The sequence below is a fragment of the Synchiropus splendidus genome, chromosome 8 (assembly GCF_027744825.2).
Source record: "Synchiropus splendidus isolate RoL2022-P1 chromosome 8, RoL_Sspl_1.0, whole genome shotgun sequence".
Classification (NCBI taxonomy): domain Eukaryota; kingdom Metazoa; phylum Chordata; class Actinopteri; order Syngnathiformes; family Callionymidae; genus Synchiropus; species Synchiropus splendidus.
In genome coordinates, this window is record NC_071341.1 from 11936001 (window position 1) to 11949290 (window position 13290).

The window sequence follows — 13290 nt, forward strand, 5'->3', positions numbered from 1 at the left end:
CTCATCATTACACAGCCACCCAGGAGTGTTCGCACTAATCGCTCCTCTGAGTCTTGGAGCACTGTGGGCACAAAGTATAATTGTGTTCCAACCGTAATGGAGTCCCTCTCATCGCCATGGTGACAAGGTCACATGACGGCGCCTAACGGAGTTGGTCATTATTACACCGGTGCAGGTGCCGATGCATTAGTGTTCCGTGGCGTCCACCTCGGCGTGGTGCGTGGAGAAGCGTGGTGAGGGGGTGGAACAGATCTGCACACCTGTTAGTCATAAATGAGCAACTCTTCCTGTCAGGCCTTCAGTGTTTTCATGACTAGCTGTATTCCCTTCTCACCCCCGTTCTGCTGCGTTAATGACTCCCTCGGCTGCGTCTGCTCCACTGCTCCAGTCTGTGTCACTTTATCTCGTGTTGTTTCCAACAATCGGTCTGTTTTGCTTCTCCGACTCCCTCTCTCTCCCTCTCTCTCTCTCTCTGTCCGACTTGGCTCGAACGCTCCAAATATCACTGCAGCAGATGGTGCTGTGTTTGCGTTGGGCCAGGTCTCCTAGCAACCCCTTCCCTCTCTCTTTTCATTTCAAGCAGCTGAGTTGGTGTCATCCCTGGTCTGGGTCCGTCATGCCCACCCATCCCCTTATCTCTGCTGACTGACCCGACTGAGCCTGGCAGTGTTGGTGCCAGTGCTTCTGGTGCAGAAGTAGGGCAGGGGGCTGTCTGTCTGCGTCACTCTGCCCCAGTTGTGTGACGTCGAAGTGCTGCACTTTGGATCAAATCAAAAATGCCCACGCTGTTGGTACCTGACCCGGATTCCTCTGATGTTCACACATGTCATCTGGAGATCACATCTGGGTCGAGCAAGATTTACTGGCCAGAGCCACATGCTGGGAAGACACTTTTTATTTTTTGTATTTATTTTTTTTGCTGCTTATGTAACCAGCAATTTAATTTCCATTTGAGCTCAGTAAGAACAAACAGGCTTCTGGCTTATGTTGCTGCTTGAGGTGGAGGACTTGAAGCATGATGGAGTCTTGTTCACAAATCACCATAGAGTGGGGACTGAGGTCATGGATGGAACAGCATCTGGTCGTGTTGAAGATGGAGCTGAGCCAACGCTCCAGACTGTGAGCAGCTCGATCATCCAGATGAGGCTCAGAGGAGAGTTGCAGCATTAAGAGAAGACAAGATGCTACATCTATCCTTCCTCGGGAAGTATCCATGGAGACCAGGGTAAGCTGGAGAGAAATCACCACCTGTGGGCCGATGAGGCTTCATGAAACAGTGTCCTCATTTTCAGAGCTCAGTAGGTGGCGCTCTTGTTTGAAAGGGATGTGAGGTTTTATTGAAATGGTTGTTTAAGTCGAAAGACTACCATCTAGTGGGCCCTGCAAACGAGGACACTCTTTCATGAAGCCCCAGTATTGTACTTGCTACCCAAGAACAGCAGGAGGACCGGGCCTCTTTGCTTTGACTAGAAACTGCGCTCTTAAAAAACCTTTGCCTTGTTAAGTTTAAGTAAGTAACAAACATTTGTGGGACCTACACAGAGTGGGTCTGAGAGACAGCCCCAATTGTTGGAGCTGTGAATCTGATGTCGGCACTGACACATGTTGTGGTCCTGTCCCATTACCCAGGGATTTTGGACATCTATTTACCAAAACATAACATTGGTTATTAAAGCGGACATTGCATTTTGCCCCTGTCTGTTTGTATTGGGTGATCCACATCCGATACAACGATACAATGACAAATGGAGAAAATATTATCCCTTTATTAATAATTCCTGCCCTAATACTCAGGTACTAAATTAGACCACTTTACGTGAAACATCATAAGTGACTGGATGTTCTCAACAACTGCCCATTTCCACCACTGTTCTTATTCTATACAGATATGTGTGTATATTTCTTTAGTTTTTTTTTCTCATTATTTATTTTTTCATTGTTTTTTGTTTTGCTTTGTCCTCCTTCAGTTACTGTCATGACTGTTCCACTGAAAAGAATAAAAATTGCTGATGATAAAAAAACAAAATAGTTTGTGGGACCAGCTTGTTCAGCTTACTAGCTCGGGCTAATTCTTTTTTTAACCCCAAAAAATTTGATAACTGGTCAAGTATTCTCAACTTTTTGGGTGTCACAGTGTATCTGCTCAAGTGAACGGTGACAGACCAGAAATGTGGGTGTCTGATACGTAACTGAGCTCTTCGTGTGCAGAGATGTGAAGAGCCAATAAAGATGTCGACAGCAGGCAGGAGTTTCTCTTTTTCTGAAGCTCATCTTTCTTCAATTAGAAATATGTATCCATCACGGTTTAAAAACCTTTAGGAAAACCATTCAGTCGCCTGGGTTTCCACTGCTCTTTCCTTGTGGAAACAGTTGGTTGCAGATGTTTAGGAACAAACTCACAAAGAAGCCTCTAACGGAGGTGCAGCCATCCATCACACTCACACAGCACAGTACTTTGGTGTTACTCTGAGGGTACCGATTAGCTTCTCTGATACTTTTACAGCCTCTTTTTCCCAAAAGAAAAGAAAACATGCAACAACACCTCATTCGGCTCACTAATGTTATGAAGGGCTCTGCTCAAATTGGCAACTGATAAGATGCTGTGGGCCACTTTCAGACCCCTGGGGCTGCAGAGCGGTGTCTGCTTGTTTGCTCACTTTGGTGGGAATGGTCACAGCAGAGAGGGAAGAGCTTCCTTCCATCCATCTGCAGTGACCTCATTACTGAGTCATGGGGCTTCGCTGGAGTGGAGTAGTAAACAAGGCAAACAAAAGTCCTCTCTCTCTCTCTCTGGGGTGATATGGACACTTTTGTTCAAACGACATCACAGCCACTCACAATAGAATGATCGTCTCATTTGCAAAACCATTATGTCGGTGGGGAAAAAAAGCCTCTCACGGCCAGTTTATTTAAATTAGTTGCTCAATGAATTGATCAGTTGCGGCTGTAGAGTGTTCATCTGATGTGAGTGGAGTTTTGAAAGCTATTTTTCAGTTTCATTTCCAAGATGATAGGAATACTGTTTGGGTGAAATGGATTGTTGGTTCATGACACACAGTCAAGACAAGGAAAAATGGCAAAAAACAGTGACCGAGTCACATATAAACGGACTTCTCTACCTGTTTAAGTGCGTACATTCCATGGCTTACCTGAATCTATTGATACCAAAAATAGAACTATTGGCTATTGAGTTATCTGCCACCCTGTTTCAGAAAGGCATTATATCGGGGACCATGATGTTTGCTGAGGATACAGTGACTTGCCAGGAAGGGAATGAGTTGGAGAGGTGGTGACAGTCCAGTAATCTTGGTTTAACATAGACAGTTCTCCAAAATCCAAAACATGTCGATCATGTTTCACATGTCTGTGTTATAGGCAGAAAAACAGAGTGGTAAAACTCTACATAACAAATATATTTGAGTCAATACTTAATCGTAGAGAAAACCGAAGAAACTGGGGCGTTTATATAACATGCACTTCATCAGTGTCCATGGCAACCGGTAGACATGAGCGTCTGGAGGTGCTGGTCCTCTGATGTGGAGGGCGGATGCCAGTGACTGGTGGGTCGCGGCTGGTGTCGGAGGCCCAGGCGCTGCTGTTGCTGCCAGGAGACCTGCTCGGAGCCGCACCAGCTCGGAACCGCAGACCCTATAAATAGAACAGCTCCTCTTTCACGCAGGCGCCACCCACCACATCAGCCATGTGACAGAAGAGCAACACTGAGACAAACGCCGCACTACAGCCGCCTTCGCATCCCAAACTCTGGAGCCATATGATAAACAATGACAGTTTATTCATCCGTCCCAGCGACGACTCAAAGAATATATGAGGTTTTCAAAAATACGTCACCCATTCATTGGAGTTAGATTTTTAAGACGTTAGTTTATGGTGTGTTTTACGACGAGGCCTGACGACAAGAGCTAATGGAGTCTGTGTGGCAGAGACTTCAGCCGCATCCTATTTGTTTTGTGACAGAGTGCAGTGAATAAGCTGTTCAAAGAGAGCGCAGCTCACCTCAGGCAGCAGTTTAATTCACTCTGCTCTTCACTCATCAAGGACGAATATGTTTGCCACTGAAAATCCGCAGGACAAGCGCAACTGATGTTTGTGTGTCAGGCATCCTTGACAACACGTTTTTACCATTTTAACACCCACAACACACAAAAATAGCAGTCAACACACAGAGGTCTTTGCATGGCTTTACCTAGATCCCCAGAAATAATATGAATGGTCTCCTCCCAGTTGCTTCTTACCACGCAGGAGGCACAGATGGGCCGATGAGGCTTCATGAAACAGTGTCAGAGCTCAGTACGTGGCGCTCTTATTTAAATATTATGTGAGGTTTCGTTGAAATGGTTGTTGAAATCCAAACATGCCATCTAGTGGGCTTTGAAAAGGAGGACACTGTTTCAGGAAGCCTTATCACTAGTGATGTGCACAGTGAAGACAACATCTGTGTCATCTTTTGTATCAACTACGCTTAAAGCTTAAAATATTGTGACTTTAGACTCAAGATTCATGTCCGCAATTGTATCAAAAATGTGCAGGAAGAGAAAGTGTCATGCCAATTTACTGAAAAACTTTAAAGGGAATTGTGTCCGGACCTTAGTGTTAGGCGGCAGTGTTAGTGGTGAGAGAGTACAAGTACACCATACACAGATAGACACACTAGATTTAGCCAATAAGAATCGGGCGCTGGTGTTGCAGTCATGTGTTTTGAACAGAGAAACCACATGACAGTTTTGCACCACAAGCATCAAGAAGTGAAACCACATCCAGTTCACTGCTCGAAAGGTCATGACCTTTGTGTGACTCCACGCTCTGCCCATCTAAACATGGCATCAAGGCAATAATTTCTACTGTAAATCTCAGCGATAAAGCAGAGGTGTTGATGTCACGTGGTTGATGCTGGAGCATCACAATCTCTTGGATTAGGGATTTCTATAATCCCAGTAGTTTCATAGTCTGCTGTGTGTGTGTAGGCCTCAGGAGCAGCAGCACAACAAGAGCCCACTTTGTTTTGGACATTTCCTGTTAAGTGCCAGCAGAGCACTTTGGGTTTCAAGAGAAGGAACCTTTACTGGAAAACCGTTCACCCCTCCACCTCCCGATTCATCGATCGGGCGCATGAGGAGTTCAGTTCATGGTGCTGCTGGCATCAACAATCTCATCGTCAACATGCAAAGGCAGCAACAAACACCACAGCGAGATATCAGTTGTTTATTTTAGAAAATAAAAACAAACCCACTGACATAGTTTTAGTATCATACAGAGACGATGTAGCTATGTGAGTATTTGTTTCTCTTCGACTACAGTGTGAGGCAGTTTGGAAGGCTGGCTGAGCGGGCACACACACACACACACATTTGTCTTCCTATCTTAGTGAGGACCGTCATTGACATACATTGATGTAATGCTTTCCCCAGCCTCTTCTCCTAAACCTCCACCACCACCTAAAACAAATGGCTAAACTTAACCTTTACTCTTAACCGAACCCCTGTCATAATAACCTAGGTATTTTGTAGTTTTAACCCTCAGAATGAGGGTCCTCACTCTGTTGACAGGTTCTCACAAAGATAGAAGCACAATAACACACACACACACACACCAACAGAAACAAAACAAGGGTTAATAAAGAAGAGTATTTGGGCAAAAAGTCCTTACGCCACGTGCATCCACTTCTAAGACACTTGAATGAAACGCTCCAAAAAGGGCTCTTTAAATTGGTTGAAAAACAAAACAAGGATGTGAAAATGAACGAAACATTGTTTAACAATAACCCCGATCTGTTAAATACCCAGTGTCACAACACAGACCTCCTCATCACACACCAAAGAAGAGTGTCAAGACACACAACAGAGCAGCAATAGCACAAATCTGCTCAGGACGTCTGTTGTATAACACCATCAAAATGGTTTCATGAGTCCTTGAGGGTGGATTCTAGCGCGGCCACAGGCGAGTCGAGGCAGAGAGTTAGCTAGAGTCTGTCCGGCTTGTTGGGCCTGACAGAGAGCGCTGGACCACTTGGTCCTCATGGCACCAGACCACATGAAGATTTCGTTCAGGGTTCTACAACCTGATCCCTGTTGACTGTATTGTCCTCATAGCTCAGTGTTATTAAAATCCAAATGCCCATGGGCCACAATGTGTCAAGGCAATGTAGAATAGCAAGCATAAAGAGAAGTTTAATAGAAACCAGGGTGTGAGTTGTTGTCACTTTACAAAACAGCAACATGAGGACATTAAGTTTGGAGGCTTTTAACCCTTGAACTGACAGTTTTGTTGACATGACAGACATGAGACCCTTTCACTTCTATGTTGCTTTCAATGAAATTCTTACTCTGACCTCAGATTTAACCCATTAAATGCCAGTGTAACCGATTTGACCTGCTTTGAAAGTGAATTTTCAATTTTAACATTCAATTTGTTGTTTTCCACAAGAACATTATGACCAGTCACAAAAAGTGACAGTTTGTCATTGAAAGTGCCACTTATCACGTTATACTCCCAGCCTCGCACACCAGCAGTCCCCATGTGTAGTTGCTGTTTAAAATGGAAAGTCAGTCCTAATTGTTTTGGAGATCTTTTTTTGATGTTGTATTAGGCATATCCAGATGGACAAACAAATCCTGAAAACTCATTTTATTACATAAAAGTTTCAACATCGAAGAGTCAAAATCCTCACAATGTTTAACTAAGAACGTTCGATTTCCATTGCTCACTTAAGCTCAAGCCTCAGGCCAACAACAGGGTTCTACATAAAAATTCCACAAGCATCAAAATTGTTTTTACCGAAAACAGGATAAAAGTGAAAGTAGCACCCTCTGCCCATAAATAACAGCAACATCCAGTAGTCAAATTGGCATTTAATGAGTTAAAATCCACACACGGTACTTTATTCCTGTGTCTCGATTTTCTGCATTAAAAAGTTAAAAGAGTTCTGACGTCTGAGAGAGAATTGGCGGCAATAAGCTGCGAAGGTTGCAGACCTCTGGGCTACCATTATAAGTGATGTGGTAAAACAGTCCGAGCGATGTGGGGTGACGACACACCGCACAGCTGCCAGCCAGCTGAAAACAAAAGGAGAACCTGTCTTGAGCAGGTGGTCGTAATCTTCTGGTCAACATTTTGTGCTGCACCAAGTGGTCATCTGCCAGCACGCAGACGTTTAAGTTGGTCAAAGAAAAGACACTTATGTTAAGCAGAACGCTAGTTGTGTTACAGTAAGATCCGTCCAAATATACAAACGCAACAGTGGTGAGCTCGGCTGTACGCGGCCTGTGGTGGAGGAACAGTCTGTTTTGTGCACCAAGTCAGCTTTAGATGAAACCATTTTATTGGGAAACTAGTTGCCGTAGGGTATAAGAATGCATCGCAGTGATCCGGAGGAAGGACAGTTGTGTTTTCCCTAGTGTGACCCTGAAGCTGTCTGTGATCAAAGTGTTCAGTTCAGCGCATGTACTCAAAAGTTTACGAGCAGGCAACAAAAAAATGAACAGTCACGGTCATTTACAAAGACAAGGAGGTGCAAGGCGGAAAGTCCAGTGAACCGGCCGGTGGAGGCGGTACGGACTTACGAGGTGATAACTCACAGTAAGAGAGGAGAAGAAAGACTCGGCTCCTGCAGCTTTATGAACTGACGACAAAAGAAGCCTCTTCGGTGCTGCACCAGGACAGGACTGGAGGAAGCAGGCAGACGCCCGCCTCCTCTGGCGGGAAGCCTGCAGTAGAAGTTGTGCTCATAGTTGTAACCAGAGAGCGATCCAGGACAAAAAAAAAACAATAAATAATAAGCCATCAAAAGAGCCGACACAGTTCTGGTGGGAATATTGTGTATTTCCAATCATGTCCCGCGTCACTACCTGAAACCTGATCACGCTCCAGATACAAATGCAGGGGTAGAAAAGAAGCACCGTTTGATTTGGCCGGGGAGAATATAAAAGAAGGAAAGAAGCTGAAATGTTTGATCATGAACATAGTGTGTTTTTAGGAGCCATGGCAGGAATCAGCCTGTGGGGGAGAGTGAAGGAAACGGTTACAGTCAAACACCAAGGTGGAGTTTTGCTGAGCAGCGGCGCTCACCCTCGTCCTCCTCCCCCCAGCCTTCCGCTACTCCCGCCAGCTCGTAATGCTTCTTCCTCAGCTCCCCGAGACGCTCGCGCTCCTTCTGCAGACGCGTCTCCAGCTCCAGAACGAGCACCTGAGAGCACACAGGTTAGGTGATGAGACAGGTTAGGTACAAGATGAGAGCTACAGTGATGTGTTAGAAAACCTTCGACTTAGGAAGTTTTCAGCCTTAGATTTGATTTGAAATCGTAACAATTTTGCTTTAGCAACACAAGAATGGACAAGAAAAAAAGATAAGAAACCTGAATAAACAGGGAAAAAAATGGTAAAAGAATGACAAGATTGTTCTTTAACAATTTGTTTTTCTTCCTTTTATTTCCTTATTTGTGGGTTGACTTTTCAAGTTCAAAGAAGAACTGCAGCATTCATCACTCAAGACAAACACTCACACACAGAACCGAAGTATACAAATAAACCCCACAAAATCCCAAAGAAAACACAAGTAGTCAGCAACAACTACAAAGACACACGGCACGCAAAACAGGAAAAAACAACAGACGCACATAAACAGAAACTAAGGGAAGAATACACACCAAACACAAGAACATAACCCAAAAAGAACAGGCAAAGTCAAGAGGATAGGAAAACACCCCAAATCTCACCTGTGCGTCCATCTCCTGTCGCTTAATCTGCGTGAGTGTCATACTGGAGAAGTCCATCGTGTCTGAGAGGAGATATTTATTCAGATCAGTAAAAGTCAGTAAAAGCTCTGCAACTTTTAAAAATTCCTCACCCGTCTCTTCAATCTGGGACTTCCCGGACTTGGTGGAAGCCACGACGGCCGCGGTTGCCTGGGTGACGCAGCGCGACGCTTGCTGCAGACGGTGCAGGTTGGTGCTGTCCTTGTCTGCTTTGACCTGTTGACATCAGATGCCAAACAATGATGAAACCTCAACCTCACATTTAACAAACAGCTGGATGGAATCCCACCTTAGAAGCAGCGACCAGCTGGGCGGTGCTGGCGGCGATTTCATGGGAACAGACCATCAACTCCTCGAACTTCCCTTTCCCCTGCACCACCAGATCAGCAGCATCTCTGTCGTAAACAGACACAATCTTTTTTTTTTCCTCTTCTTCTCCGGCAAAGCTCTCTGGGGTCGGTCACTTTGTACTTACACCATCACAGTCGCTCCCCAGCCCACAGCTTTGGAGGCAGAAATGAGGCCTTCTGTCCAGCGGGAGTTCTTAGCATAGAATTCCTTCATAGAGGCCGCCCCCTAGTGGACAAAAAAGGTTACCGCAATCGACCGCATGACTTGTTTCCAACATTGCGCTTTTCGGCGTCGCTTCTTATCCAACAGGCGCCACTATCAGTAAAGAATGTTCGGAGTACTAAGGATTGCATTGCTTAGTTAAGATAACAGCTATAAATACACGTCAAAACAAGGGTAAAATACGGATTAACCTGACTGAAGAGACGTCAAAGATTAGAAATGCCATGTCTAATACTGGCCAAAATGTGTTATCACCAAGCTGTTGTTTATTGTTTTAGAGTAGGTTTGCTATCTCAACACCACTTTTGCAGAAGACTCTCAAGCTTCAACTAACATTAAGCTTCATCATCTGAAACCCAACACAACAGGGATGTTGGCTTCTTCCAAAACATGTTTAGGGATCTGCCCTCTTATATAGTTATTTCTTCTTTCTCTTTGGGCTTCTCCCTTCAGGGGTGGCCACGGCGGATCATCCTCCTCCATCTCATCCTGTCCTCTGCTTCCTCTTCTCTCAAACCTACAAACCTCATGTCCTCCTTCACCACCTCCATCAATCTCCTCTTTGACCTTCCTCTCCACCTTCTGCCTGGCAGTTCCAACCTCAACATCTTCCTACCTAGTTCTCAATTTCTTTATTACACTGATCCAAACCTGAGAGGGATTAACACAACTGGCCGTCATCCAGAATAGATGTACCAAAATTATGAGATTAAAAAGATTTTTTGGCAGGACGATAGAAGAAAATAAAACCGACAATATGATATATATATATTTTTTAAGTATACACTAGTCTATTGATTATCGAGTCACACATGACGCACCACTAAAATCCTACTAAAATCCTAAAAAAAAAAAAAAATGTGAAGATATCCTTGTGGAAAACAATAAACTCTGACAATAATTCTGACACACAGTAGCAGAAGAAGAGCGGTTGCTACTACATTTTTAAGAAGCTGACCACATCCAAATGGACTGCGACTCACCCTGCCGCTCTCGACAATATCCCTCTGCAGATGTTTGGAAGAAAGAACAAGCTCTTTGATTGCCTGCATCAGTTCTGTGCAGGAGGCCAGGATCCTGCAGGGGGCGCAGAAGGCCATTTGGAAACTTCAAGTATTTTTAAGTTCATCATCTCGAATTTCTTTGACTTTTTTGGCTCCTACCTCTCATTGACCTCCATCTTGATTCCAGTGTCACTCGCTCGAGATTTGTTCAACATTTCCTGCAAAAAGGGGGATATTATTATATCATTTATAACATGAATGGACTGCACTTTAAAAGGCAAACCTCAATCCTTGCTGCAGCAGACTCGACTGCCGCCGATGTGGCTGCCATTTCCTGCTCCACTAAATCTCCCAACTCCCCTTGCTGGAGCTCCAGACCCTGGGGACGCAGTTTCTGATTCCAAGAAAGGAGGGGGATTTCAGCCTGCTGCTGTGACGGCCATGCACAGATCCATGACAGAGCAGTGACAAACCTCCGCTGTTCCCAGGATGGACTGAAGAGCTTCCTTCAGTTTGCAGCTGTCGGCCGACACCAGAGTGTCTCGGTTCTTCATCTGTCCCAACAGAACCAGAGCTTCGGACCCGCAGGACTTCACGCTTTCTGAAAGAGCTGCAAAAGCACAAGTGATGAAACAACAGGCCCAGTGGAAAGCATTAAATAAATCCAGCAGACTATTTTTGTAGCTAATATAACAGCAAACTGATCTGTCCACCATATTGAGGCATTATAAATGACGGCTCAGCAGCTTAAATACAGGCAGAAAGTGTTGGGAAGCAGTCACTTGTCAGCACTGTTTTGACTGACAAAAAAATTCTGTTGCGGGGGGCGCTCGTGAGCTCGACTATGTAGGACGTGTTTCATGGCGGTTCCTCGGGGATGAACAAAATATACGTTTAATAATACCTTGGAACTCGAATTTTCGCTGTGCCTCAGTGTTGGGATTTTGTTTTTCAACACTCATCATGTCAACGTCTCGGTCAGCTCGCCAAAAAACTCGTCAATCGCCTGAACCGGAGTCACCGGAAAAGTTGGATGCTAATGCGGCTATGCTACGAAGCATAAAAACGATGATGGAAGATATGCGGTCCGAAATTATTTCGAAATTTGAAACCATCATTGCGGAGACTGTTAAAAGAGAAGTCAAGTCAGCTGTGAAATCTTTTGAGGAGAAGCTCATGACACAGAAGAGCACTGTCGACGAACTGGAGAGGTGTGCTAATGAGCATGATAACAAGCTGGCGGAGCTACAGGCTAAGGTGACTTCATTGACAGACAACGTCGAATCACTGAAAAAGACATGTGAGGACTTGGAGGCGCGCTCCAGGTGGAACAATATCAGACTCATTGGATTGCCTGAAGGGACAGAAGGACCTCGCCCGACTGATTTCATCGCCAGTCTACTACAGGAGTTGCTTGGGCTGGAGACGGAGCCGCTTTTAGACCGGGCTCACCGCACGTCGCGTGCCAAGCCGAAACATGACGAACCTCCTCGCCCGCTTATTGTTCGGATGAACCGATTCCAAGACAGGAATCTGATTCTACAAAGTGCAAGTAAAGCTTCACCTTTGATGTACAGAGAGAAGAGGATCCATATTTTCCCGGACTTTACGTCGGCGGTGGCCAAGCAGCGTGCGGCTTTCAGTCCTGTGAAGCGTGAACTTCGCAGTCATCCAGATATACGGTTTGGTCTCCGGTACCCGGCGATTCTACATATCACACTACCTGACGGTCGGGTGAAGAAGTTCGACAACCCAAACTTTGCAATGGACTTCGTCAAGAGCAAACTTGGAACCAAATCCCCAGCTCCGAGCTCTCCAACTACACGTTAGCAACTGTTTCGAATTGCTATTTTTCTACAAATTGCTATAACACTTGACGTTGTTTGTTTTCTTTTGTTATCATTTTGCACAGTTTCAATATATTATATTTGCATACACTGTACAGTTAAGGTTCTATGAGGTATTGTGGACATTTATTTAATCCCCAGGGTTAAGCATAAGTAGGTTTTGATCCACTTATGAAAGTGTGTTTAGGTTTTGTTCGGTGGGTTAAGTGGGCACGTATCTTGGATGCTTCTGCCAGGGGAGGGGGGGATGCAGGGATTTTGTTGTGTGAGTTTTGTTTTCTTGTGTTGGGGTTAGGAAGGGTACATTTTACTTGGCTCGTTTTTGAACGTTGGGGCAAAATAGTAATATCATTATTACAAATGTGGTGTTTAATGATTATTCAATGACCTCAGGTTGTGATATTAAGTTTACAAGTTTGAATTGCAGGGGCTTAAACAACCCAATCAAACGTAGCAAAGTTTTACATTATTTACAGCATGTAAATGCAAATATTGTCTATTTACAAGAAACCCACCTGAGGGACTTGGATAAGGTCAAGTTGAGGAGAGGCTGGGTGGGACAGGTTTTTCTTTCATCCTTTTCAAGTCGCGCTCGAGGTGTAGCAATAATGCTGCACAAGTCTATTCATTTCATTCATTCCAAAACTATCACAGATCCCTCTGGTAGATATTTAATCGTTATTGGGAAAATATATGACATTAAACTCATCTTGGCGAATGTTTATGCACCCAACTGGGATGACGATAATTTTTTCAGACATTTTTTTTCACTATTGCCTGATCTTAACTCATTCAATTTGATTTTAGGAGGTGATTTTAACTGTTGGATCGATCCTAGTCTGGATAGATCATCCAGTACTCCAACTTCAATCTCTAAATCAGCCAAAATAATTCGAAGTTTCATGGAAGAATTTGGAATGATAGATCCTTGGCGTACTTTGAATCCTTTAAAAAGACAGTTTTCTTTTTTTTCACCTGTCCATCATACATATACCCGAATAGATTTTTTCTTAGTCCATAAGCGTCTCTTAAATTTAATATCAGAATGCAAATATGAACCAATAGTTCTATCAGATCATGCATGTTTATCCATGAATA

At 44.3% G+C, this 13290-nt stretch overlaps 1 protein-coding gene across 3 annotated transcripts in view; it reads right to left on the reverse strand.

The window, feature by feature from the left end:
• Positions 1 to 5194: 5194 nt before the first annotated feature.
• The window catches only part of hip1 (huntingtin interacting protein 1), a 37252-nt gene continuing 29156 nt past the window's right edge, over positions 5195 to 13290 (reverse strand). For 2 of the 3 annotated variants that reach the window (XM_053874013.1, XM_053874014.1), the window contains 10 exons: positions 10819 to 10955; positions 10629 to 10739; positions 10505 to 10563; positions 10325 to 10418; positions 9244 to 9344; positions 9058 to 9163; positions 8861 to 8984; positions 8730 to 8791; positions 8083 to 8200; positions 5196 to 8010 (listed from right to left, as the gene is read on the reverse strand). In XM_053874013.1, coding sequence (XP_053729988.1) covers positions 8006 to 8010; positions 8083 to 8200; positions 8730 to 8791; positions 8861 to 8984; positions 9058 to 9163; positions 9244 to 9344; positions 10325 to 10418; positions 10505 to 10563; positions 10629 to 10739; positions 10819 to 10955 — 917 coding nt within the window. In that variant the 3' untranslated portion in view covers positions 5196 to 8005. Of the gene's footprint in view, positions 8011 to 8082; positions 8201 to 8729; positions 8792 to 8860; positions 8985 to 9057; positions 9164 to 9243; positions 9345 to 10324; positions 10419 to 10504; positions 10564 to 10628; positions 10740 to 10818; positions 10956 to 13290 lie in introns of all 3 variants that reach the window. The other variant, XM_053874015.1, reaches the window with a different exon arrangement.